Source organism: Dasypus novemcinctus, chromosome 10, assembly GCF_030445035.2.
Source record: "Dasypus novemcinctus isolate mDasNov1 chromosome 10, mDasNov1.1.hap2, whole genome shotgun sequence".
Classification (NCBI taxonomy): Eukaryota; Metazoa; Chordata; class Mammalia; order Cingulata; family Dasypodidae; genus Dasypus; species Dasypus novemcinctus.
The window spans coordinates 13,102,378-13,129,977 of NC_080682.1; the positions used below are offsets into that span (position 1 = coordinate 13,102,378).

The 27,600-nt window shown below is 41.1% G+C and overlaps 2 protein-coding genes across 12 annotated transcripts in view; one reads left to right on the forward strand and one right to left on the reverse strand.

The window, feature by feature from the left end:
• Window positions 1-2: 2 nt before the first annotated feature.
• CPSF7 (cleavage and polyadenylation specific factor 7) lies at window positions 3-27,499 on the forward strand. 9 transcript variants are annotated; one of them, XM_004469348.4, is made up of 11 exons: window positions 3-99; window positions 778-886; window positions 10,221-10,439; window positions 11,666-11,769; window positions 12,148-12,320; window positions 15,515-15,670; window positions 15,872-15,929; window positions 16,423-16,541; window positions 18,677-18,845; window positions 19,527-19,694; window positions 24,223-26,318. In XM_004469348.4, exons 2-10 carry the CDS (start codon window positions 833-835, stop codon window positions 19,687-19,689), a joined length of 1,215 nt encoding a protein of 404 aa, XP_004469405.1. In that variant the 5' UTR covers window positions 3-99; window positions 778-832; the 3' UTR covers window positions 19,690-19,694; window positions 24,223-26,318. The 9 variants fall into 9 exon arrangements, with proteins under 9 accessions (XP_004469405.1, XP_071074090.1, XP_058161336.1 ...); XM_071217989.1 differs by having other exon boundaries at window positions 12,148-12,293; window positions 24,223-26,237; XM_058305355.2 differs by lacking the exon at window positions 3-99 and adding an exon at window positions 300-402 and having other exon boundaries at window positions 24,223-26,237.
• TMEM216 (transmembrane protein 216) overlaps window positions 1,382-27,600 on the reverse strand; it is a 31,750-nt gene continuing 5,531 nt past the window's right edge. The window contains exons 5-6 of one of the 3 annotated variants that reach the window (XM_023591971.3): window positions 1,728-1,760; window positions 1,382-1,452 (exon numbers count right to left, since the gene is read on the reverse strand). In XM_023591971.3, coding sequence (XP_023447739.1) covers window position 1,452; window positions 1,728-1,760 — 34 coding nt within the window. In that variant the 3' untranslated portion in view covers window positions 1,382-1,451. Of the gene's footprint in view, window positions 1,453-1,670; window positions 1,761-22,152; window positions 22,467-27,600 lie in introns of those variants that run through there. The other 2 variants (XM_058305360.2, XM_058305357.2) reach the window with 2 other exon arrangements.

The window sequence follows — 27,600 nt, forward strand, 5'->3', positions numbered from 1 at the left end:
TGGTGCGTGTGACGCCAGCAGCGGTGGGGGCGGGACCTGAGGCCGAGAGCGGTTCGCGCGCTTCGGGCCTAGTCCGGACTCGCCGCCGCCATATTCCCGGTAACGGGGGCGCGCGGCCGGGGGCCGGCGGGGCCGGAAGAGGGGTCGGGGCAGGCGCCGAGGCGGGGCGGGGGTCGGTTGAGCCTGAGACGCCCGGAACCGGAGGGCAGAGGGAGTCGCGGGGCTTTGAGGGAGGAGGCCGAGAACACCGCTGGGTCTGTGGGGAGGGAGCGGGGCGGGCCTAGCCGGGGGGCGAGGATTGGGCCCGGATGGGGAAACGAGGCGGCTGGAGGCGGTGCGGATCCGGACGGAGCTCCCGGACGCACAGGGGCTCTGGCCGGGTCCACCTCGGACCCTAGGCAGGTGCGGCGGGTTGGGGCTGCGGGCTTCGTCGCGGTCATCCTTCGCAGCGCAGCCCGAGGGCCATCAGGAGCTGAGGCCTGTACTTTCCCGTCGCGCCACTGGCGGCTGCGGCGCCGGCACGACGCTATTCGAGTTGGGCCCGAGGGTGATGGGCAGCTCGCCCCGCGAGCCTGGCGGCCTGGGAAAGCGGGTGCGGTGGGGGTGGGGCGGCGCGAGGCCGAGGCCGAGGCCGGAGGCGGGGCGGGAGGGCGGGTGGGGCCGAGCTTAGGCTGCCGGGATGCTGCGTCTCTAGAGACGGAGGTTGGCAACCATTGCTCTCCTCCCAGCCGTGGACCCTGTTGCCTTCTAACTCTTACTCTTTTCTCAATGTCGCAGTGTCATCTTTTTTATTTGGTCCAATCTCTGGACTCGCGATCTTCCTACCAGAACCATGTCCGAAGGGGTGGACTTGATCGATATATATGCTGACGAGGAGTTCAACCAGGTGAGGAGTCATCAGGAGCGTTGTGATTTTCTTCCATCAGCTAAGGAATCACTTCAGCAAACTTGCGGTGGTTCCAAGCTGTGCCAGTCCTTAAGGACTCCAATCAGGTCTAAAGTTTCCCCCCAAGCAGAGACAGTCTAAACTAGGCATTCTGCTTTATGTAAGTTTGAGCCTTCAGGCTTATTTTTAAAGGCTTTGCTTTAAGAGCAAATAAAAAACCCGGTTTAATTGAATGGTGAATCAACCTATGGAACTTGCTCCCTCAGGAAGCCAGAGTTGGATGTGTCTCCTCAATGACTAACCATACTTGAAAATCAGAAATGTGTTTGCTACAACATTTATGAGGACAATGTTGATACCTGTTCCTTTTCCATTCTCTCAAACTGCAACTGGATAAAGATGTAGCCGCTCCCCCCCCCCCATAGGGTGTTGAAAAAGAATAGTATAAACGTTTCATTTTAGCTCTCTTTCAGTTTTACCTTTTACTTCAATACATGGCTTGGCTCCATTCTTGAGAAATCCATAAGCATTTGGTGTAGTAAATTTTATTGATGAACCTATTGTTTCTAGGAAGAAAAGAGGGTAAAGATTTTGAACCTGTCAGTCTAAAAGCAGGTCTCTACACACTCATATGTTCTAAGCTGGGTTTGTTGATCTCTTAATGTTTGTATGTTAAAGAACATTGTACAAAGAAATCCCTTGAGGTAGTAATTTTAAATACAAGATCACTTCTGAAGTCTTAGCCAAATCTCAAGAATGTTTCAAAGTCTGTACTTTAAGTTTCCTTATATCTTGCCTGGATTATTTTCAGCACCATTCTACTTGCATAAGCAGGTCTTACCATGGGTATCTTCCAGTGGGTTCATGTAAGGGCCTGCAAAAGAGAGAAAAGAATATTAAAGGTGAAAAGTGGCCTGGTTGGACCCTGACATTGATGTGAGGCAGCAGAACATGTTGATACATACCATTTTTTTCACTTGACATAAGTTTGCACTAAAAAAAATTAATGCATTTTTGCTTTTTTTTTTTTTAAAAATAACTGCAAACTTATGGGGCAGTTGCAAAAATAATATAAGCCCCATTCAGAGAATGTCAATATGTCCCCACCCCCAAGATACCCAGTTCTACCAGTTTTAACATTTTGTCACCTTTGTCACATCATTCTGTCATGCTTCCTATTTTCTGAACACTTGAGAGCAAGCTGCATGTATCATAGTCCTTGAATGTATAATACTTCCATGTACATTTACTGTGAGTAAATGTTCACTTATGTAATCACCTTAAATGCAGTTTTCAAGTTCAAGAGATTTAATGTTAATATATGTAAAGTTTATTTGTATATACCAGTTTTTCTTGTGTGCCAGTAATACCGTTTTAGCCTTTTCTCCATTTTTAGATCACTTCCAGTGTCATGTATTACAATTAAATGTCTTTTCTTTCATTAGTTTTCGCTTTAGTTATTTAATTGTGGAAACATACATTCATCATAAATCTTCCAATCCCAACCCCTCCCAAGCATTCCATTCACTAATCACATTCACAAATGCAGTACCCTCACTGCCATCCATTACTGAATTTTACCTTCACCCAAAATGGAAATCCTACCGTTTGCATTATCTTTTCATTGCTTCTGTCTACCACACCTGGCAATCTACTTTCTGTTTCTGTGAATTTGATAATTCTCTTGATGTTTTTTTAACCAGTTTTATTGCTACATATTAATAAAGCATACAATTCATCCACAGTGTACAATGAATGGTATTTGATATAATCACATAGTTGTGCATTCATCACTTTAATCGCTGTTAGAGCATTTTCATTATTTCAGTAATAATAAAAAACAAGGAAATTCATCTCTTAATCTTTCTATGCTTTTGCTGTACATAGCTTCTGTTTCTGGCTATTCTTGCACATTTATTAAATAGTTTTATTGAGATATAGTCACATGCCATACGATCTATCTAAAGTGTGTAATCAATAGCATTTAGTATAATCACAGTGTGCATTCATCTTGATGTTTTCTTTGTCATTACCATGGGGCTTAAGTTTAACATCCTAAATCTGTAAAAATCTTTGATACCAACTTAATTCCAGTAGCATTTATAAACTATGTTTTATGCTCCTCTGTCCCCTTTGTGTAATTCTTTCTGCAAATTACATGTTTATATGTTAATGAATCCCAAACCATTGATTTAGCATTTCATGCATTCGCCTTTTAATCCTGCAAGAAATTAAAAGTGGATTTACAGGTAATGATAGTACTGCTCTTTATAATTGCCCATGTTATTATCTTCATTGGAGTTTTATATTTTTTAATGTGGATTCAGTCATTTGTCTAGTGTCCTTTCCTTTCAATCTGTAGAACTCCCTTTAGCATTTCTTTTAGGGCTGGTTTAGTACTGATCAAGTCCCTCAGCTTTTGTTTACCAGGGAATGTCTTAATCATATCCTCAGTTTTTAAAGTTTTGCCATATAGCGAATTCTTTGTTGGCATTTATTTGCTTTCAGCACACTCTTTCATTAAATTTGGGAAGTTTTCAGCCATTATTTCTTTGAATATTCTCTGCCACTTTTTCTCTTATTTTTCTTCTGGGGCTCTACAATGTGTATGTTGGGACAATTGGTAAAGACCCACAGGTTCCTCAGTCTCTGTTCACTCTTCTTTATTCTTTTCTCTTTCTGCTTCTCAGACTGGATGATTTAAATTGTTTTATCTACCAGTTCACTGATTCATTCTTCTACCAGTTCCAATCTGCTATTGAAACCCCTAGGGAACTTTTAATCTCCTGACTGTAGTCTTCTGGTCTGTTTGGTTCCTTTTCATAATTTCTCTCTCTCGTTATTCTCTTTGTGTTCATCTATCATTTTCTTGATTTCCATTAGTTTTTTTATCCATGTTTTCCTTTAGCTCATTGAGTATATTTAGAACCATTTCTTTAAAAGTCTTTTTCTGGAATGTCCCATGTTTGGTCCTTTTTTTTCATGGTTTCTAATGCTTTCATCTCTTTTGCTTGGGCCATAACTTCCTGTTTGAGTGTTTTGTAATATTTTGTTGAAACCTGTATATTTTGAAATTTTAATGTATCACTGGAATTTATATTCTGAGGTATCTGTTCCCTAAGCTTGTATCCAGCTAGTGCTTAAAGAGCTTCCCTTGAATGCCAGGAGCTAACCCAAAAAAAAAGTATAAAAGAAAAACTTTTTCTCCTTCTGGGCTTATCTATACAATGAGTTTAGAGGATAGCTCCAGGTCAAAGTATCCTTTCTGTTTTGTGTCTTGTCTTGGGCATGGGCATGTGGCCCTAGGAATTTTCCCCTTTAAGTGGCTAGGAATGCCCCCTCTTAAGGAAGCAGTTGCCTTAGGGTTCTGGCCCCTGTGCTGTAAGTCCTAGAGCAGTCCCTTACCCCCAGGCAGCACAACTTGACTGCTCTCCCATGGCATTCTGCCCTTTATGAATTGTCTTCTAATTTCGGGGCCAGTTCTGGGATAAGCAAGTCACTCAGGCCAGACAGATTGGGCCCGGCATGCATGTGCTGAGTATATATATACACAGAGGGTTACTCAATTCCCTCGAACTGGGACCAGAATCCTCACTGGGAGCGCAGACTGCCTTGGCTTGAGCAGGTGGGGAGATGGGGAAGGTGCCAGCTATGGTGCCATGGGATCTTACAGCTTTTAAGTGGCTTTTTTCTTTATTTGGTGCTTGTCTTGTTACTATAATCCTTAAACTGTTTTGTGGAGTTTTTAGAAAGATGTTTCTACCAGTTCTTGTTTAAAGCCTCTGTGGGGGAGGACCGGGGACAGAGCCCTGGAGCATCTTTACCCTCATGATTAGGGTTATCACTGCATTATTGCTTTTTCACATAGAGATTTTAAAATATGCACAAAAGTAGAATAATGCAATTGTCTCTTTTTTGTTGTTGTTGTTTTTATTTTATTTCTCTCCCTTTCCCCGCCCCCCCCCCCAGTTGTCTGCTCTGTGTCCATTCACTGTGTGTTCTCCTGTGTCCGCTTGTATTCTTGTCAGTGGCACCAGAACCTCTGTTACATTTTGTTGCATCATCTTGCTGCGTTAGCGCTCCGTGTGTGCGGTGCCATTCCTGGGCAGGCTGCACTTTTTTCCGCGCTGGGTGGCTCTCCTTACAGGGCGCACTCCTTGCACATGGGGTTCCCCCATGCGGGGGACACCCCAGCGTGGCACGGCACTCCTTGTGCGCATCAGCACTGTGCGTGGGCCAGCTGACCACATGGGTCAGGAGGCCCGGGCTTTGAACCTCGGACCTCCCATGTGGTAGGCAGATGCCCTTTCCATTGGGCCAAATCCGCTTCCCTGCAGTTGTCTTCTTGTACCCATTATGCAGCTTCACCAAGTATAGTTTTTAATAGCAGTTTTATCTTACCTCCTCAGTTAAACTGGAGTCATCTACATATGGCTGCTGTTTGTCTTTAAATATATGAAAATTTTACTTTAATTTCAAACAAGTCAAATAATTATGGATGGAAGCAAAAGATTAAGTATATTAATTTAGCTCTGAAATCATTACTTTCTTGAGGTTTCCATATACCTTTTGAATCATCAGACTTATACTTTTTGCAAATTTTTTTTTTTTTTTTTCCCCAAGAAAAGGAGAGACTCCCTTAGTTTCTTTTATCAGAGGAGCTTTTTTCCCTTAGTAATTCCCTATCTGTGGATTGGTAACAATGCTGCTGATTTGCCTTGGGTAATAAAGAATGGTTCTTGATCTCAGGTTTAGTTGTATTTGGAAAATGATATTTCATAATCATAATTCCCTAAGCAGTATAACTTACTGACCATAGATGGGACACAGGTCTTATCCAACACTCCTCTTTCAGGGTAGAAGTTAGTGACTGTAACAGTTTGTTCTGTGGTGTCTTGAGTTGAAAAGAATTTTGAGGGGGTCAGGTACAGGCCAAAAATGGTGTGTGGGACCCAGTAGGCATTTATACCAAATAGGCAGTACTTGATGCTGGACAAGCTGGAGAAAGTATAAATGTTGAGGAAGTTTGGAGAGGGGAACTTAATTTTTGGCAAAGCTGGTTTTAATATAATCTGAAAACCTACTAAAGAAGAGATAAAAGCTCTGACTTGGATTATTAGAAATAGGTTTAGATTATAGGCAGACAGTTAAGATTGAGTTTGAGATGTTTTAAGAATGATGTTGATTCACTTCAGGCTGGCCCATGTAAAAGAGCCCTCTTCATATGTACTTTGCTTCCCCTAGGAAAATTGATGGGGCACTTTGATTCATCTCTTACAACATCACTTGCAGAAGTCCCCTTTTGCAGAACTGCTTTGCTTTACTCCTGTTACGTCAGGAGTCCTGGGATTCACAGCTGCTCTCTTGGGCTAGGGAGAGGAACTCTGGAAAGATGTTGAGAGCAGCTGCTCTGCTGAGTGTTTTGTCTTTGTTCCTTCTTATGCTAAGAACACACAGTATGTCCAAGTCCCTTTCTTACATCCATCAAAAAGTATTTATTGATCTACCTCTGTTTGCCAGACTCTGTGCTGGGGAGGTAAAAGGGGGAAAAAAATAGATCCCTTTCTTTCAATTCCAGTCTAGTTGGTGAAGACAGTGTACAGTGACAGTACAGAGTAACAAGTACAGTGACAAAAGTGGGGGAGAACTATGGAAATGGTCATTACAAAGCCAAAAATTTTGAACCTAGATTAAACTTAAAAGAAACATAATGGTATTAAATAGGTTGCTTTGAGGAAAATAAATACTAGGCTATTACTTCCTTCAGTCATATCAGGAAGAAGGGGCTGGAGGGTAAGAATATTGCACATACAGGTGGGGAAGATCTTATTTTAAATTTAAATTCAAAATCTATGTGTGTTTTGTTGTACTTAATTAAAGCAGAAAGATTTGTGAGATAAACACGGAACTATTAAACAGAAAATTCTTTCTGAACTATTCATTCAGTAATAATTACATAAGTCCTGTTTAATCTCCCTGGGATGAAACCTTCATATTCAATTTGTGTAGAACATTTTAATTTCATTTATAGAAGTGAGACATTAGATTTTTCCTTAACCTAAGTTATTCACTGCATAAACCACTGGCTCACTTGGTAATCAGAAGAAACTCAGGTCCTTGTCTCTTTATCCATATTACCAGCTGAATGGGTAAAATGATTTGGTGGTGGTAGCAGATTTAAATCCAAACACAACTTGATACCTTATTTTGTTTTTGTTTTTCTTTAGATAGAATTCTCAATAGGCCTACACGGTGTATTATAATAGTTCCCACCATCTTTGAACTGAGACTCAGGAGCCTAGAAAAATTATTTGAATATTGTGACAATTTTGTATTCATCCTTTTTTGTTTCTTAAAATGGTAGTCATACACCAAGGTCCTCCAGGAATTAGTCTGTCATATTCTCTAAGATATCTTGAAAGAGTGGATTGATTTCCTAGGCTTATATCATGAGAGATTTTCTTGTGATATATTTGGTTTCTGTGCTGTCCAAATCTTAACTCTTAGTTCACCATGGTATTTTTCATATTACAAATTTTTAGACACATATGAATCACATACAACATGGAAGGAATCCCAGCTTGCTCCCATTGGTTATCCAAAATGGTGTGTTTCCTTATTTTCTTCAAATTCCATTTCAAATTCTTGATTCATAACCAAGCAAAACCAAAAAAAAAAACTTGGTGAAGTGGTACTCTCTAAGGATTAGAGGGTTGGGTAGGAGCAAGTGACTATTTTTTGAGGAGATGTCAGGGATTGAACCCAGAACCTTGTACATGGGAAGCAGGTGCTCAACCACTTGAGCTATCTCTGCTTCCCACAAGTGATTTGGGTCTTTTCTCCACCTTAGACCACAATAGCAAATCACCATATCTGGTACATGAATAGATAAGTGGTTTGGCTAGAGTTGTCATGATTTGAGACAAAAGATCTGTGAAATATTTAGTGTGGATTTTTTAATACAAAATGTCAAGTTATTTGCCCCCAGGTTACTTCAACTTAATCAGTTTATCATCTACCCTGTGTAAGTGCTAGCTTTCTTTCCCCAACCCCCATTCTTCACACATTGACTCTCTTTCATGCAAAAATCTTAAAGATTTGACTATCTTAAACAGTTTTTTTGGGTTTATATGTCTCATTGATTCCTCTTGTTTTTAAGTTGCCTCTAAAAGAAGTATTGATATAGGGAGACTCTTAAGATCATTATCTTAGTGAGCGTTTTCCTTTGTACTTCAGGTAAACTGGGAAATTAAAAGATTGTTTCCAAAAGTTTGTGATGATGGTAAGATTTTAAAAGATAAAAATGAATTTTATATTGAAATTTTAGTCTCACCTCCAAATCCATAGTTCTTGTGATGGTATTGGAGGAGAAAATTATCACTGGAGCTGCCTGTCCTGAGTTGTGTTAGAGGAACTGTGTGTCTTCAGGAAGCTAGACAAGTTACCCAACTTAGGTGCCCTCTTTATTCCCTCTTTTAAAAGGCAGCAATGAAATGAATGAGTTGTAGGTTCTCTGAAACTTTTTTTTTTCAGACTTATTTATTTCTTTCTCTACCCCTTGTTTGCACTTGCTGTCTGCTCGTCTTTTTTTCGGAAGCACTGGAAACGGAACCTGGGGCCTCTGATGTGGGAGGGAGGTGCCTAATCAATTGAACTACCTCTGCTCCTTGAAACTTTCTAAACTACTAAGAATTCACCATTTCTTGTCATTTGGACAGCAAATGAGTTAGTACTACCTAAATGTTTTACAGCATTGTCTAGAAAAATATTTGATCCTGTAAAAGATCTCTCTCAGATACTGATATTACAAAGTCTGAAAAATTAAGGCCCCTTTATAGTAGGTCTTGTGGTTTGGGGGGTTTGGCACACAGGCAAAAGTTAAATTTTGTACATCTTCTAGAATGTATAATTATATTGTAAATGTGACACAGCTTGTGATGTGGATGCTTGTCCTGTTTTCTGACACTTATATTTTAGAGAACTTTTACTGTTTCTTTTTGTTTATCATTGAATATCTCTGATATTATTCACAGATGCCTCCTGTATAGTGACATGGTAATATATTGGGTCTGACTGTCATTTGAAAAAGAGACCTTAGACAGAGGAAGAAAAAACTCGAGTTATTCCCTTTCCTTTTATTGCTTTTTATGTTTTTTTGGTATTTATGAGAAAGATGGGATTATGTACTGTGAGCTTTAGAGCTTCTCTAAACCACTTGTATACGTCAAATACCTCAAAGCAGTAACTTCCGATCTTTTTTGGCATTTTGGCACCTGTTTTAACATGCTTTTCACCTGCTTTATATTTCTAGATCAATATATTATTTTTACTAAAAAACAGATTAAATAATTTTGGCTTTGAAATTTTAATGAGTTTTATGTAATGCTTAATTTTGGGGAAGAGTATAAAATGTTGAAAACAGATTTTCATTATTGTATCTTAGATGTGGTTTTAAGAAGCTGACTGCATTAGTAACAATAGCACATTCATTTCATTATATATTCTTAGGTTGCTTGCTTGATCATCATGTACTGTTTGAGTCTCACAGGTTGCTAAAGCCAGACTGCTAACAGGGTTTTGGGAGAAAAACCAACCTTAAGTATAATCATTATAGTTTTAAATGGGGACATTTCCTTACCTAGTTTTCACAGAGGAGAAGAAGGAAATTTGTACATTGTTTTACAAAGTATTTGACCATTTGGATTCTAAGTAAACTAGAGTGAAGTAGAATAAACAAAATGAAAGGTGTGATAACATGGGACTGTATAGCATGGTAAAACATCATGTGAAATATGAATGTAAGTAATATTGCATATAAAAGACTGTTCTTCTTTGAAACTGAACAAATCTGTTAATGTTACAAGATGTTAATATCAGGTGCAAAAAATATAGGCTAAATGAAGGAAACCAGACATGAAGTACTACATGTTATATGATTCCATTTATATTAAATGTAATTATCAATTTATAAGGATGGAATTGGATTGGTGGTCATTTGGGGCTGGGGAAGAATAGAGGGATTGAGAGGTGACTTGCTGAGGGGTGTGGAGTTTTTCTTTTTGGAGTAATGAAATTCCAAAAATCTTTGTGGTAATGAACGCACAGCACTGTGATTATATTGAAAGTCGTTGTACACTTTGGATGAGTTATGGTATGTGACTATATCTCAATAAAACTGCTTTTTAAAAAAAAAAGGAGCAGGTATATAGGTCAGTAGTTGTGTGCCTGCTTCTCATGCATGAGGTCTTAGGTTCAATTCCTAGTACCTCCTAAAAAATAAAATCAAAAAAGGAAAGATTTATAAACCCACCTTTGCTAACCCCTCATCTCTTAGGACCCAGAGTTCAACAATACAGATCAGATTGACCTGTATGATGATGTGCTGACAGCCACCTCACAGCCCTCAGATGACAGAAGCAGCAGCACAGAACCACCACCTCCTGTTCGCCAGGAGCCATCTCCCAAGCCCAACAACAAGACCCCTGCAATTCTTTATACCTACAGTGGCCTGCGTAATAGACGAGCTGCTGTCTATGTGGGCAGCTTTTCCTGGGTGAGCATGGGTAACCCAAAAGGCTTATGGGTAGGGTGGAGGGAGAGCACTGGGAGGTGATGCCAATTTCAGAAACTATTGTTGCAGTTTTATGCTCTGATGGGGTTGGATTTCTTTTTCCTGGGATCAGGTTTGATTGATCTCTGAAAGAGAGCTATCCTGAGGACGTACTGGTGCCGAAGAAAGCAATGATTAAGTGGGTAGTTGCTTTTTCTGCCATATTATTATTGCCCCTGACCCTGGGGCTTTATGTCTAGCAGGGTCATCTGTGGGATGAGATTTCAAAGTGAACACTTTGAACTTTTGGTGGTCATTAGATGGTCCTTTGATAATGGTGGGTGATGGGCCTCAAAAATCTTTTTTTTTTTTTTTTTTTTTAAGATTTATTTATTTATTTAATTCCCCCCCTCCCCCGGTTGTCTGTTCTCTGTGTCTATTTGCTGCGTCTTGTTTCTTTGTCCGCTTCTGTTGTCGTCAGCGGCCGCTGGCCGGGGAAGTGTGGGCGGCGCCATTCCTTGGCAGGCTGCACTTTCTTTCGCGCTGGGCGGCTCTCCTTACGGGTGCACTCCTTGCGTGTGGGGCTCCCCTACATGGGGGACACCCCTGCGTGGGGGGGCACTCCTTGTGCGCATCAGCACTGCACATGGGCCAGCTCCACACGGGTCAAGGAGGCCCGGGGTTTGAACCGCAGACCTCTCATGTGGTAGACGGACGCCCTAACCACTGGGCCAAGTCCGTTTCCCTCAAAAATCTTAATACCTCTAGTACACTCTGGGTAGGTGGTGACTGTTCTTATGCAGAAGTTTTATAACAGGTTTTGGGGCTAGGGAGGGGGGTGTTTCAAACTAGGAAGTGTATATACTGAGGGAAAGTTTCTGGCAATTGTTTACTCTGACCTATCAGATAAGTAATTTAAAGCTGTTGGTGATCAGCGTTTGAACTGATGTCCAGCCAGCCCAAATGGGCAGTCACAATTTACGTAGGCTTTAATCTTAATTTCTGAAGATGGGGGATTGGGGAGGGGATGGGTGGGTTTAGAATTCTTTTACGTGTGGACAATAAGAAAAGCCTATGCTAATTAAAATATTGCTGCACTTTAGGGTTTCCTATGGGAGGCCATGGTTGTGACTAGAATCTTAGATTTGGGGGAAGGGTTTGGGACATTGTGGGTAGGGGAAGGGTCTGAGCTCTTGACATTTCTTCCTTTTCCATCTTGCCGGCCCCAGTGGACCACAGACCAGCAGCTGATCCAAGTTATTCGCTCTATAGGAGTTTATGACGTGGTGGAGTTGAAATTTGCAGAGAATCGAGCAAATGGCCAGTCCAAAGGGTGAGGTCCAGATTTAAGAAGCCCCTTTTCGTTTGTAACCGTTGGGATAACAGATATGATCTGCACTTAATTTTGACCCTGGTTTTTCTTACCCCTCTGGCCCAACTTCCTTGGTTTTGGCAAACCGCCTTAGAATGGGGACCTAGCTACAATGTAGGAACATCCATCCATTGAGAGGCAAAGAAAATTGATTTTTAATTCCAAATAAACAATGATTATAGGCTGATGCCTTTTTGTTATTGTAATTTGTGTATTTTTAATAGTAGCAAGATATCTTGCTTTACCAATTTCTACTGAAAGTGAAAGAGAATTTCTTTGTTTCTCTCTTATCAGTCATCTAGTAGATCTTACTCATTTTTCAAATTTTTGTTCCTCAAGGTATGCTGAGGTGGTAGTAGCCTCTGAAAACTCTGTCCACAAATTGTTGGAACTCCTGCCAGGAAAAGTTCTTAATGGTGAAAAAGTGGACGTGAAGCCGGCCACCCGGCAGAACCTGTCACAGTTTGAGGCACAGGCTCGGAAACGTGAGTGCGTCCGAGTCCCAAGAGGGGGTACGTGGAGACCATCTGTATGAAAGGGGGGAAGTTTGTGGGTTTGTTTTCTGTGGTGTGGGCTTAGCCTACAATATTGAGGACTTGGTGGGAGGGTGGTGATGGTTATGGGTAACAGCATGCTTAATAGGTTGATGGAAAAATAAGTCTTGTGTAGAAGAAAGCACTGTACTAGGAGTCAGGTAGGTTCAGTTTGTGATTAGATTCTGCCACCAACTCATGTGACCTTGAGCAAGTCACTTAGCTGCTTAGGGCCTCTTTCCCCACCTCATTTAGATACATAATCCCTAAAGTTCCTATCAACTCCAAATACTTCATTTCTATCTTAAAAATAGGTGTATAGTGAATGGGCTCTACTGTAACCCATTATACATTATGATTTAGAAAATATTTACATAGGAAGTAGATGCCTTTTCATAAATTACCGAAAAGCAGCCGGGGAGTGGATGTGGCTCAACTGATAGAGCGTCTGCCTACCATATGGAGGGTCCAGGGTTTGATCCCCAGGGCCTCCTGACCCACGTGGTAAGCTGGCCCACGCGCAGTGCTGCCGTGGAGTGCCATGCCACACGGGCGCCCCCACGTAAGGGTGCCCCACACGCAAGGAATGCGCCCTGCAAGGAGAGCTGCCCTGTGTGGAAAAAGCACAGCCCCTCCAGGAGTGGCACCGCACACATGGAGAGCTGACGCAGCAAGATGATGCAACAAAAAAGAGACGCAGTTTCCCAGTGCTGCTAGGTAATGCAGGCGGACGCAGAACACACAGCGAATGGACACAGAGCAGACAATGGTTGGGGAAGAGGAGAGAAATAAAATCTTTAAAAAAAAAAAAAAAAGCAGCCAGCTTAAAATACACCTAATGTATATAAAAGTAGTTGTAATCTTATCATAAATACACACTGGAAGGGTGGCCTGCAAAGAATCACCCAAAAGGAGTATTGGAAAATAAGAATCTTAACAGTGTTTCTCCAGCATTGTCCAGGGAAAAGGGTACCCTTTTGATTACCGAATACTTTGGTCTGTTTGGAAGTATATCCCTTTAGTAAAGAAAGTTGCATCATACTATCTTAGCTTGATAGTGTCCCTGAGGTTCGTCTTCCTTTATTCTGACTCTGTACTCATCAAGCAACATTCTGATACTAATTTGGTTTCCCAACTAGGCTCTCCTACTGGGAAGAGAATGCGCTGACCAGCCGACACAAGTATTCCGGTCTGCTTGGCAGTTATATTTCTCATTGTAAATTAATAAATTCTGGTTTATGAATCAGTCTCTTGTGAGTTTGGTTAGCGTGAATCAATCTTCTAGGGTCCGATCACCCCAGGGTGAAGTGATATCAAGTTTCTGAACCTGTGAAACCTGAGCACCAGTCCTGACCTCACAGAGTGCAGGCCCCTGCGAAGTCCTGCCTAAAACAGCCAGCCACCTTTACCTTTCTTTTAACTCTTACTGTTGGGGATGGCAAAGTTTCATTATCTGTGTTCTGTTACTGCTTATGTCTGCTGATCTCAAAATAGTCCCCTGTATTGACTAGATGTATTCACCAGCTGGAAGTATGGCCACTTCTTTTGCATAGGAACAATTATTCTTTAACTAGATTAAGAGTCTAAATGGATATGTAAGTTCCTATTGTTCTGGGTTAGAAGGTACACAATTCTTGACATCTTGAATTTTCAGGTCCCTTCTGTTTCAATCTATAATTCAACCTTCTGACTTTCCTGCCTTAGATGCATAATTAGACAGCAGCTTAGAGGTAACATTTCTCTTTCTACTTAGCTGTTTACTCGGTATTATCTCTCTACTGAAATTATAGTGGTGACTGAGCAGTATTTTTGTGCTCTGTCATATGGATAGACTTAGGTTCTATTAATTCACTAAGCATAGCTGTTGGGATAACTGCTTAAAAATGGTTGCCACTCTTGGGACTTGTAGCCATAGATAAAAGACAGAAGATGTGGGAAACAGTAGCTAGGAAGGCAGTTAATTTTCAGAGAGTTACTTTTGCCTGGTACCGCTTTCTTCAGTTTGAGAGAACTCTGGTTAGGCGCAAGTTGCCATGTGTTTGGAACATGAACAAGAGTGCTGTGACAGGCACTGACATTGGCAATGTGCTGTAGTAGAGAAATCTAGGTTGTTATCCAGGCAGGCCATTTCACTTTAAGCTTTAATCAGAAGCTGGGCTTGATGAAAAAGTTTTAGTTTAATCAGCACTCTTCTCCAGACTTGTCTACTAGCGATGTCTTTCTACTTCCAAGATTCCCAAGGCCACATGAGGTTCTTCTATTGGATTGCATATTAACCAGGTTTAGAGTAGACTGCTAACTTGGAAAGAGGGAACAGATTTAATCAAATGCCTTGACAATGTCAGAAGCCATGCTTCTAGCTATGTACAACATGTTTTGAGCCCTTGTGCACAACACCATACCAGTGTGCTGTGATGGTGTTCCCTGTAGGCTGTCCTGTGGAGTAGAGAGTCTGGGCCATGGAAATGTAGTAGGAGTTCCCAAATTTGAAGTGTGTTTTTGTTCCGAGTTTTTGCCAGGAGTTCCTGCTGATAGCTTTATGCCATCTGCTCATTTTGTGGGTAGATCTGTTCTTGGCTTATCTCCCATTTTCCTCTCTCATATCCTCTAATGTTCTACTCGTGTGTCTCTTCCCCACTGTAGTTAAGAGTTTTGGTTTGTGAATGGAGGAAGTGTCATCCATTACCTGCCCTTCCTCTCCTCCCCAAATTGCCTGCAAGGAGAAAATTTCAAATGTGTAGCATGGTAGAGCAGGTCAACCAGTACTAGCTTAAGGAGATAGGCCCTGAACTCTTAATTGAAGAAATGGGATTTCGTATTGGCTAGCATCCAGCTGAGCAACAATGAATACTTCAACAATGCCATTTTCTCATGTTATTAGGATCCCTCTGCATTTAAAAAATAAGTAAATCTAAGGATAAATACATTCTGACTACTGTGAGAGTTCTGGATGAAAAACATTCTTTGACATATAGGATTTAGAATGATATTGCTTTCTAGGTTTATGTCTTAACTGAGTTGCCTCTGTCCTTTTTTTCCTGAGGCCAAGGAAAAAGCAGTAGATTATTTTACCTTCTTTATGAGCTGCTTCAGTATTGTGTTTGAAGGATAAACTCATCCCCTGGGTGTGTCTAAAACCTGGGCAGTAATGTTAGTTCTGTTTTGCTTCATAGGAATACCTCCACGGGCCCATTCCCGAGATTCTAGTGATTCTGCTGATGGACGGGCCACACCCTCTGAGAACCTTGTACCCTCATCTGCCCGTGTGGATAAGCCTCCCAGTGTCCTGCCCTACTTCAATCGCCCTCCGTCAGCCCTCCCCCTGATGGGTCTGCCCCCACCCCCAATTCCACCCCCACCACCTCTCTCCTCAAGCTTCGGGGTCCCTCCTCCTCCTCCTGGTATCCACTACCAGCATCTCATGCCCCCTCCTCCTCGATTACCTCCTCATCTGGCTGTACCTCCCCCTGGGGCCATCCCACCTGCCCTTCACCTCAATCCAGCCTTCTTCCCCCCACCAAATGCTACAGTGGGGCCTCCACCAGATACTTACATGAAGGCCTCTGCACCCTATAACCACCATGGCAGGTAAGGATTATCTTGTTGCCTTTATTTCTGAGCCCAGGTATAGTAGTGTAGACAGTGTGTTAGACATTTTGTTCTCCCTGTGGAAGGAAGCACTGAATCCTTGAGTTTTCCTTAGGGGGATCTATGTTGTCATAGTTCTGAGTCCTGGGAAATAATTCACTGTTTATTTGTGAATGTTTTTATTCAGTGTTTTGTTTGCATATTATCCAGTTGACCCAAACCATGTCCTCCTTATTCCCTTTGAAGGAGTTTAATTAAAATGAGTGCACGAGTGGCTGCCAATGATTGCTTACAACTATCTAGCACTGTTGGGTCAAGTCAGAATTAGAAAAGTATATGATGTAAATCCTGTCTTTGAGAAGATGAAACACATGAACAACATGAGAGCCCTTTAAGACCCTATTAGTAGCGCATAATTAAATAACAGGACTATAGAGTATGGTAAAGATAATAAGGGATGTGGACAATCAGGAATGGTATTATCTCTGTGCAGTCGAGATTCGGGCCCTCCGCCCTCCACGGTCAGTGAAGCTGAATTTGAGGAGATCATGAAGCGAAACAGAGCTATTTCCAGCAGTGCCATTTCTAAAGCGGTATCTGGAGCCAGTGCAGGTAATTCATCCTTGCCTTTGTTTCCTTCTTTTTACCTTTAGTTTTTCCATGGTTTTGTCATTTTTGTTGACTTCAAAAACTTCAAGATAAAGTTGGAGCATTGTAAAGATTCTCAAGAGTGGTATATGTAATCTAATTTCTTGGCCTTGGGACATGCCACTGTTGCTATTTATTCAGTCTTTACCTAGACCTGCCTTGTTAAAACCAACTTACTCTCTAAAATATAATTAACATACCACTTCTTTGTGTTGTTTGTTGTAGAATGAAATTCCTGCTTCATGGAGATCTTAATCTCAGTGGTTGATACAGTAAATGTGTCATGGGTCTGATACCAAATATAGACCCTGGGTTTTTAAGAACAGTGACTCTACTGGATGGTGGTTAGATACGTAGTCTGACTTATATTTGGGATTTCTAGGCCAGAGCTGGTAGCCTCCGTGTAACTTGACCTAGAAAGAGACAAGTCTGTTGAGCATCATCTTAAGGGATAAGCCTTTACAGTTAACTTTTGCCTTGAGTATTAAGTGGGCAGAACCAGAAGCCATGGTTTGTTTCCCTAGGCATGAGAATAGAGGACATGTCAGGGTTCTGGTCCATGTTTCACAGAATGGTATTAATCATATTCAGTTCCTTTCTGTGAGTTTCTTACATGGATGTAAATACCTGTAGTCTATCACATCTCCTAAGAAATAAGTTAACTCTAAACACTGTCATCTGTCTTCTGTAATTTCTCATCTTTGGCTATAAAACTTGAATCTACAGATTAGGTTAAAGACAGGAAGTCTATTCTCTTTTTTTTTTTTCCTGCCAGAAAATCTTTATTGACATCTGGATGAATCTTTTTAACTTAAAAATATATATACACACTCATTGTAACAATTCATAAATATGGAGTGTAAAGAATATGATCATCATTTCTTGTTACCCTGCAAGATAATAACTAAATCCACCACACCCCCCCTTTGTTCTTATTCCGGTCATTCAAACCATAAATATATACCGAATGCCTGCAAAATAGGCAGAAGTTCTCTATCCTTGTGGAGCTGTTCTCTTGGTTTTCTGGATCTCCACAGGATCACAGAGTCCTATTCTTGTTTGCTTGCACAGAAGAAGCTGGCAGTCCTCATTTTCTCTGGACCCCTGTCCAGATTCCTGCTTTCCTTGCATTTATCTTCTATCCTTAATGCTCCTTACAGAGCCAGGAACAGCATTATTCAAATTATTCCCTGACTGCTACCCCTGAGCCAGGCATTGCTCATATTTGGGAAATGAAGGACCTAATTCTTGATGGCAGCAATTTTTAAAAAAATTATACATACATTACATATATATGTTATGCGTCTTATGTATATGCATATGCATATTTCATTATAGATGGTAGGATATATTTGTAACATTTATTGATAACTCAGACATAGAAATTAAAATTAAAGTACTCTGTACAAGATTACCAACTGGACCACCTTTATATTCCCCCAGATTCTTTTCTGTGCATACAGTAGCATGTATATAATTTTGGTTGTTTTTACAAAAATGATCTATTGTTTTACAGCTTTTTTGCAAGTAGTATAGTCTGCATATTTATTATGTTAGTATATAACATTTAACATTACTGAAACCGTCCTGTATGCCTGGGACTGTGTTAGTAAGCTCTTTCCTTGGTTTACTTTGTTTACATACGGTTACCTCTTGCTTTTTAACAGCTATATAATTTTCTATAGAATCAATGTTCTGTAATTTATATAAACTAGACTCCATTCAACAAATATTGTCTTCAATTTTTTAATATAACAGTGCTGACACAAACATGTTTAAATGTGCATACTTGTGACAGAAGTAGAAATTTTCTAGTAGAGTTGCTGGGTCAAAAAGGTATGCACATTATTTTAATAGGTATTGTCAAATTGCTCTTGGACAGCATGTCTATCTGTCAGTATCTCAGAACATCTGTCTGATTTCCAGACCACTGGAATATAGGTGCTATAGCTTTATGTATGCCATTTCTGCCTCATTCATTTTACCTTGGTTCTGTGGGACAGCAGGTTACGTTGGTTTGTGTCCTCCTGAATTCACCTTCTGGTCCAGTTAGTATCCTACCTCTGCTTATCCTTGGCCTTTCCCATCCATCCTGTCAGGGGATTACAGCGATGCAATTGAGACGCTGCTCACAGCCATTGCTGTTATCAAACAGTCCCGGGTCGCCAATGATGAGCGTTGCCGTGTCCTCATCTCCTCTCTTAAGGACTGTCTTCATGGCATTGAAGCCAAGTCGTACAGTGTGGGTGCCAGTGGGAGCTCTTCCAGGTGAGTGGACAGTTGTTTCAGCAGCCTACCAGTCCTCATCAGCACTCTGGTTTGGGGGTGGGAGGTTAGGGAGGAGCCCAGGTTTTCGACAAGAGTAAACTTAGCCCACCTGTCTTTTACGGGAAGAAATTAGTCAAACCCTTTGATTAATAAATATTATAAGGTCAGAAACCTGTGTGGAGTGAGGCAATGGGCTCATGTAGGAGAAAAAGACAGACTGGTATAGATAGTTAAGAACATGGGTGGTGGTGCCACACAGGCTTGGATTGGAATTCCAGTTCTGCTGCTGACTACCTACCTACATGACCTTGAGGAAGTTATTCAACTTTCCAACCCTTTTTCTTTTTCTTCTTAATTTAAAAAAAAAAGACAATGGTAGTGCTTATCTTATAGACCTACTGTAAAAAGATTAGGTGAGTTAAGGTATGTAAAGCCCTTAGCACTGTGCTTGCTCCATAGATAGTATGAGCTCAACAGATTTAGCTGTTATTTTCCAAATAGAGACTAGACCTTAAAGTACTAACATTTTGACAAATGGGTCCATGATAGGGTAATAAAATAGTAGTTTAGACATTCCGGAAGACAACAAACAAAACATAAAGCTCTTGGATGGATTTCTGGAAGAAAAAAAAAAAGAATGTGGTAGGCCCACTGAGAGAGGCTAAAGGATTTTTCTAATAGGAAAAGACATCGGTCCCGGGAAAGGTCACCTAGCCGGTCCCGGGAGAGCAGCAGGAGGCACCGAGATCTGCTTCACAATGAAGATCGGCATGATGATTATTTCCAAGAGAGGAACCGGGAGCACGAGAGACACCGGGATAGAGAACGGGACCGGCACCACTGAGGAAGGTGGGAAACCCCATTCCTGGTGGAGGATCTTTTTATGAAAGAAAAAATTGGTAGTGAAGATTTCTCTTTTATTTTAAAGCAGATAAAGGGGGAGATGGGGATTTTTTTGGCTTAGGTACCTGAAAGTTCAGGAGGGTAGATTTCCTGCTTGTTTGTGGCGAGTCTTGCCCTGAAATGGATCTGAGATTAAACTGGTTTTGTTTGTTTCTTGATGGCCTTAACCTGCTATCTGAGTTACAGCATGGCATAATGGAGTCTGCAGTTAGGTGTCAGTGTCTGAGTTCCAGCTCCTCCTCTTTTATGCTAAACTACTTTTTATTCTTGTTTTCTCATCTATAACTGAAGAAAATAAAAACAGCCATCCCATTTGATTACCGAGTATTCAGTGGGATAACCCATGTAGCACATTTAGCACTCATAGTGCCTGTTACATAATAAGTTCTCAATAAATGTTAGCCATTGTTATTATCATTATTATATTTTAACCCCACCAAACTTTTCAAGTAAGGAAACTGGGAAAATTGACCAAGGTAGAAAAAGTAAGACCATTACCTACTTGTTATCAGTGTGTAACAGTGATTTTAAAATGTCTATTAAAAAGATTTTGAAAATTGGGATACTTTAGTTGGAGAGAAAAAAGCTGATCTATAAATTATCTTTTAATAACTTGGAAGATTATGGAGGTTAATTATCTTCAATGGAAGGGTATTTTATTTTAGCAAAGTTTTTTGTTTTTGCTTTTTTTTTTTTTTTTTAAGCAGAACAAAGGGGAGGAGTGTTGGGAGGGGGTACTTATATTTAACTCAGGTTAGATTCAGTTAGGGCTCAAATTAACTTTAACCTTGACTGGATCCAGGGCCTCTGGCTATGTCATCAGAACTTAGTCTCTGCATCTTTCAGCTCTGCTTTCTTCTGTGCTGTTTTCATTCCCAGACAGGCTCCATATTGGGAGTCTCCAATAATTCCAGGTTAAATCCCACTAATTTAGCAATCTCATCTTGAAATTATAGTATATAAGTAAGCAAGAGCAGTTGTTGACTCTCTTTCTATGGCAATCTTTAAAAGTAGGCCAGACTCCAACTAGGATGGTTGCTTGTGGTTCTTGGAGTCAGCTGCATGACCAAGATGACTTTGGGGTTTTTCTTAATTTTGTAGTGGCAGACTTGTAAGTCTCTGGAACTTCATACTCTTCTCTTTCACATCAAGTGCATTATAAAGATGTCCTTGTTTTTTTGCCAGTTTGGTCAGAGTAATGGTAATTGAAAAAAAGGAGAGTGAGAGGAAAGAATAATAATTCTATTTGTGTGTCATTGTTGGTGTGGAGGTAGATTAGATGGATGACTGAATGAAGAAGGAAAGAGAAAACTTTCGTACCACCTGTGAATCCCTATATAGTTTATGAGCAGTAGCTGCACTGTAAATGGTTGGAAAATTCTACACTATTTTGTCCAGTGCCAGCCTACTAACAGATAAGAAAATATTCCTGTTGTAGTATTTAGCTACTGCCCTCTGTTGTTTGGCATTGCCTGCAAATTACTTAAACAGACTTATAGCTAGGAACTGTTTTTGTCTTCTTAAGGAAGAGGCAAGTGGGAAGATAAAAAGTTATGTTTTTTACCTGCCTCCCTTAAGTGTTCTTCTCTCATTTATTCGACAAAACCTAGAATGCTTGACTTCATTGAAATCTAGGCCAAGTCCTTAGAATCAACAGTTAGGCTATGGGGTCTAGATAATAATTTCTAGGTTTTGCAACAGGTCAAGATTTGGGAGGTGCCCACATGTCCAGGCCAAGTGGAAAAGTAGACTCCAGTGTAGATGGAACCCACAAATAGCTTTGGCCTTCCTCAATCTCAGAAAAGTAGGCAGGAGGGGAAGTGGAGTTTTAAAATAGGTCTTTGGTCCAGTGCCATCCCTTCTGTAGCAGTAGCAGCATTTCCCTTTTCTTGTTTGAGCTAGTATAATTGCTAGTATTGTTTGTGGGGTGGGGTCACTACCGCCCCCCACCCAATTCCTACAATCCAGTCAGTGTCCTTTGGGGCTGGCTGGGATATATAGCTGTGTGTCACAATTACTGGTGGTTTTGCTCCTGAGAACTTTCTGGCAGAGAAATTGTCAGCGAGATCCACTTATCAGTACTTTAAAGATTGAACATCTCAACCTAGGTTTAGGTATTATTTTGCCTCTTTTCTTCTACCTGTAAAATGGGACTTTTTCTTCCAGTGTGAGAGTTATTCAATATAGATAACTGAAAATTCTGTAACTCAGTAGTTCACAGAAAAGTCACCTGACAGGTGTGGACCTATATATTAAGATAAGGAAAATGAACTCTGAGGCAGATTTTCTACTTCCTCAGTTTCCCTGAGGAAGTTGTTGTGTTGATTATTCTGTCTTTGTCCTGGGAAAGAACTGAAATCAAATAACCAAACAATAACTGATTCTCACATTTTCATCCCAAAGACTCTTTAATTCCATCTTCATTTACCAGGTTGTGACTTCAGAAGTTTCATGTGTTGGGGAAATGACACACAGGCCTCATTTCTCTTACGGAACTTAGTTTTATAATTTTTTAGTTAGAAAATAATAGTTCATAAATGTTCCTATTATATGAACAGGTAATCCCTGGGATTGAAAGTGTGTTTGGTCCAGAAGTAGCAGTAGAGCAGCAACCTTCTTTGTTCATCCTTCTTCATGCACATGCCACCACTAGGGACTGGGAGCTGATTGGCCACTGCAGGGGTCTTTGACTTCTGTCTGTTCTCATATATTACCAACCTAAAACAAAGCCATAGACCTGTAAGAATCAGAGACTGTCGTCTACTTACGTTGATGCAGTAGTTGCTCTCTGAATCTTGTTGAATAGGGATTGTTCACAATTTACATCTCTTCCAGGGTATGTGTGTGTATTCTTTGGACTTTGAAAATATTTTTAAGGAATCTGGGGTTTTGACTTGGTTGTTTTCAGCTATGTCAGTTGTCTGATTATTTTAGAACATTATCCTACTTAAATCATTCTCATCCCCCTCCTATCCTTCTGATCCATCAAAAACTGAGCTTTCTGTTCAGTTCAGAATTGAGAAGGCATTGAAGGCTTCAGTTTTTCCTTATAGAAAATGGGCCAAATACCTGTCTGCTTAGATGTTTTTTGTTTGTTTTTTTCATAAATGAAGATTTTTTAAATTTATTCCACAAAACCCTCCTTATCATTTGCAGTCACTGTCTGCTCTCTGTCCATTCGCTGTGTGCTCTCTGTGTCTGTTTGTCTTCTCTTAAGGAGGCACTGGGAACCAAACCTGGGACCTTCCATGTGAGAGAGAGGCGCTGAATAGTTTTGAGCCACATCCACTTCCCCTAGATATTTAGAAAAGTTAGTAAGGCAGGAGCCATAACAAATTCTGAGCATCCCAGGCTTGAAAATACTTAGTACCATTTCACTGGGTAGGATTAGGCAGCATGTGGACTCCCCCCCTCCCCCCCCATAGATGGCTCCTTCAGGCCTTCTGTAAGTCCTCTGTACAGAAAGAAGTACATGCAGAAAGACTGAATGTTTGTGTGTAGGCTGTGTTGCCAGTTTGAGAATTAGTAGAAATTCTAAGCCTGGGTTTAATTCTCCTTGTTCCTTTTGATTATTTTCTCTTAGCTATGATCTCTGTCAGACTGACCGGGCCACCACCCACAGATTAATATAAGTAGCACTTGGAACAAGCATATAATAGGAACTTAAGTTTGGCCAAAAGTTCTTAACTATTTTTAAGTTTCTTTGATGGCAACTCCTAATTATTTTATTTCCATGCTTTCTGTTCTGGCCAGGCCAGGCTACTCCTGCTTAATATTAGTATGTTTCTTGATCCCTCACCATGGCTACCATCTGGGAAAAGACTTCAAAATCTCTTGAGTTTTAATACAACTTAGAATCTCTGGTTGTATGTGTGTGTGTGCACAGTTTCCTCTATGTGCATGCTCCTCCTAGGGCTTCTTGGATGTTTGGGGATTAATAAGTTTGGTTATGTACATTCATTCATTTTTATCATTGTACCTCCTATTTCTAGTTTTTTTTCCCTTCCCCGTAAGGTAAGGTAAGACTTGTTCCGAACAGATTTTTTGTAATAATGTTTTAACTCACTGTGTTCATTGTAGCAGCTTTTCTTGAAATGCAGTAGTCTCCATACTTTCCCAGCCAAAGATTCCTTTCAGTCTTAGCTTTCAGAAATTTCATTTCATTGTTTCCCCCTACCTTTAAAATAAGATGTTGTTGCTTTTTTCTCTCTACTCACCGTAGCTTCTCTCCCAACCATTCCCTCACTACTCACAGTCCCAGGGAAGCTACAGCTTCTCTTTTTTCAGGCAACCCAGACAGTCCTGCTTCTTTTGTCTTTTTCTTTCCAAGGCTTGCATTCTCTCTCTCTTTACATCCCATACTTAGTTTATAACCTTAGAAAATGCCAATTTTTTTTTCATATAAGCCCCTATTCATCTGAAAGTAACCTCTAACTTGTGTTTTATTTCCTCTCTTCTGATATTCTCATTGCAGGAGTCTGGTTGGAAGCAAATGTTTTTTTAATGGACTTGCATCTCCTCACCTTGATCAGGACTAAAGGACGGAGGCCGCTCTACCCCTTCCCCTTCCTAGAAACCCCTAACTCCCTCCAGGCACCTAGGGAATACCCTCTGCCCCACAGGATTGAAGATTGCTTGGCAGCCCTCCCAATCCCACACCTCCTGTTTGCCAGGGGAGAGAACCTAAAGACTATGTGGCTGGGAGGGGTGACAGACAGGAAACAACACCATGTCCTGGCCCCTGATCTCCACAGAGAATGGTGCTTTGTCAAAGGAAACATGAGTTTCTGATTCTCCAGGAGCAGTTCGGTGGTGAGATAATGGGAAGACTTTTTTCCCAGAGAAAATGGATCCTCCATGTGGGGTCTAGGAGAGTGACTGGGTGTGCCAAAATATGCCTCGGGTCCTGCTCTCGTCACTAGATTTGATGGGGCCGAGAGCATCCAAACTTCTTGCTAACACACCACTTCTTTAACTCTTCTTTACCTTCCCAGCCCTTGGAGGAGGGTCTCTGAGAACAGAAATCATCTTATGAAAAGCTACTTCTGTTCTTGCTTTTCCCTCTCAACATATTGACGGTTTATTTCCCTGACCTCCCAGAGGGCTGAATTCTTTCAACTCCTCAGTGGACTTGTTCCCCCCCCCCCCCACCGCCCCCATCCCATCTAAGCAGAGAAGGCCCATGAGGTTGCTTTCTGCTGGAGAGCCTGGGAGAGCCAGTTACCACCTTCTACTCAGTGCTTGGTTGCCTCATATAATAACCAGCTCTGCTAGGTGTTCCCTTTCCCAGGGGGTTTTCCATTTCATACATGGAACCCTTCCCCCAGGAAGGCTGCTTCCTTGTTTTAGAGGAAGGTACTGCCATTGGGAGATTGGGACATTGGGACCTCAGCAATGAAGAACCCTTGTGATATACCAGGAGGAGTGGGGAAGGAGGGGTACTGGGCAGGATATGGCCTACTTCCATAGGTTTTTCTTTTCCAGGGTTAATGTAAGCTTGGGCTTACATTCCTGAAGTACCTGCCTTTACTTAATGTGGGATAATCTGGCACTAGTAGGCAGGTAAAATCACAAATTTGGTGTCTTTCTACTTTTTGACTATAGACTTAATAGCTTTCCTCACTCTGCCAAGAGGTACTTCCGGACTCTGATAAGGAGCAAGGAAGAAACAGGTGAACTTAAATGAACTCAGTTTAGAGTTCTAAGGACCACCACTCTGGGGGCCATTTTCTATGCAGCAAATGAAATTGTTTCTCCCATAACATCCAAATTATGATGTGGTTGCTGCTGGAGGAGGAGATGGCAACAGGGTCCCACGATACCCATGGGGTGATGCTAATTTTGCATGCATCTACTGGGCATATGACATCTAACATGAGAAGAGACATGGCATGTGAAACAAGATGTGGCATGTGAGACATAGGGTCACTGGGGACCCTTCTGGCTCAGAGAGGGTACACTGAATTTGACTGAACCCTTCCTCTATTCCCAGCACGTTTCTGACATAGCCCTTAGTCACTCACTGAGGGAATCCCCCCAGGGTTGGAGAGGCACATTCCCTTGGGACAGAGGCTACAGGTAGTAGCTTTTTCCCCATTCCCAAGCCCTATCCCCACTTCAAAACATGACACCCCGCCCAACTGGCCAAGTGTTAAGTGATGTGCTTATCCTCGAGCAGCTCCGGGTGTCTTTTTAAAATGTAGAGAAAACCAAGTAAGGTAACAGTTTAAGGAAAAAGATATATAGAATACCAGAAAAGCCGTTTACCCGGAGAATTTTTTCTCCCCATTTTTTTTTTTTTTGTTTTGTTTTGTTTTTACTCAATGACACAATTTTTAGTTTTATTTCCTAATAGCGAAAGGGAAAAAGAAAAAAAGAAAAAAAAAAGCCAACCCTCAAAAAGGCCAAGGCCCCGTCCCCCTGTTGTCGGTGATTTGTTTGTCTTTCTGATAGGTTGAAATTGTGTAATAAACTTGATGACGCTGTCAATCTTTTATACTGCATTGTATTTTTTTCCTTTTGTAACAAAATATTTTTAAATAATAAATGGGGTGTGAGCTGTTTTATGGATTCTGCATTGAATAGATTTGTTGAGGTGTCTGGAGCATGGGGTATGGGCTGATAATGGAGGCTGTGGGATTAGTAGTAAAACCCTGAATTGGCTGGACTTGACTGTTGAATTGTGATTCCTTTACAGTTGTAGTTGACTGGTAAGCCATTTAGGAAACCAGTGCAAACATTTAGAGGTTCCCCTTGAGATTTAGCTGTGTTCCTTAGCATTCTAAACAGCCTTGTTGAAGAAAACTTGCAAATCAACCTTTACCTTTCAAGATTCCTGCGAACTTATTCTCAGAGCAGGTTTCCTGTAATATACTGTTCATTTCTGATGTCAAGTTAAAGAAGGCAGAGCCCTCTGATAGGAGTTAAAAGACCTGATTGCTAGTGGCTAGTTAGGTCCACCATCTATTTGTCTAAGCATGGGCCAGCAACATAACCTTATGGTTTCCTTTTCATTTGTTGTTTTTTTAAAAAAGCTGTTCTACCCTCCTCGCTAGGATGTTATGTCAGAGATAACAAGAACGAATGTGTTTTGTAAATAACTGCTATTTAAATGTGAGAATGTATGAATGAGAGGTATTCCTGGGGTGATCTCATTGGGATTCCAGAAAGGTTGGATAGATGACAAAAGATAACCAGGTACCAGAAAATAATGTGTATTGGGGCCAGAAAAAGCAAAATCAGTGTAAGAACAAATAACCTTTAGAAGGGAAATTGCTAAGAGGGTCTATGATACAAAAGTATGAGGACTGCTGGTTTAGACGCAAATATATTCCATTTTATCTAGGAGGTACCATGTGTAGAAAGGAGATGAACTTTGGGTTACCTGTAGGGTTTTGTTTTGTTTTGAGCTACCCAGGGCTGGGAATTGAATCTGGGGCCATTTATATGGGAGCTAGCACTCAACCACTGAGCTATATTGGCTTCCCTAAATTGGTTTATTTTTCTCATTTGTTTTGCTTGTTTTGTTTTGTTTCAGGAGGTACCAGAAACTGAACCCAAGACCTCCCATGTAGGATGTGGGAGCTCAACCACTTGAGCCACATCTGCTCCCTTACCTCTAGGTTTAAAACTTAAATCTTAACACGTCTAAACTGAATGTCCCACATTACTTAACATCTGAGGCAATTTCCTTCTGCCTCATAGGATCGCTGTGTGGATTAAATATACTCTGCCAGGCACCAGATAAGTAATTGGTCTCCTATGAGTTGCTGCCATGGTGTGGAGCCAGAAACCTGAACTGTGTGTCCTGTGCTTCCTGAACTGGGCCAGACCTCAGCCCAGAGATGATCAC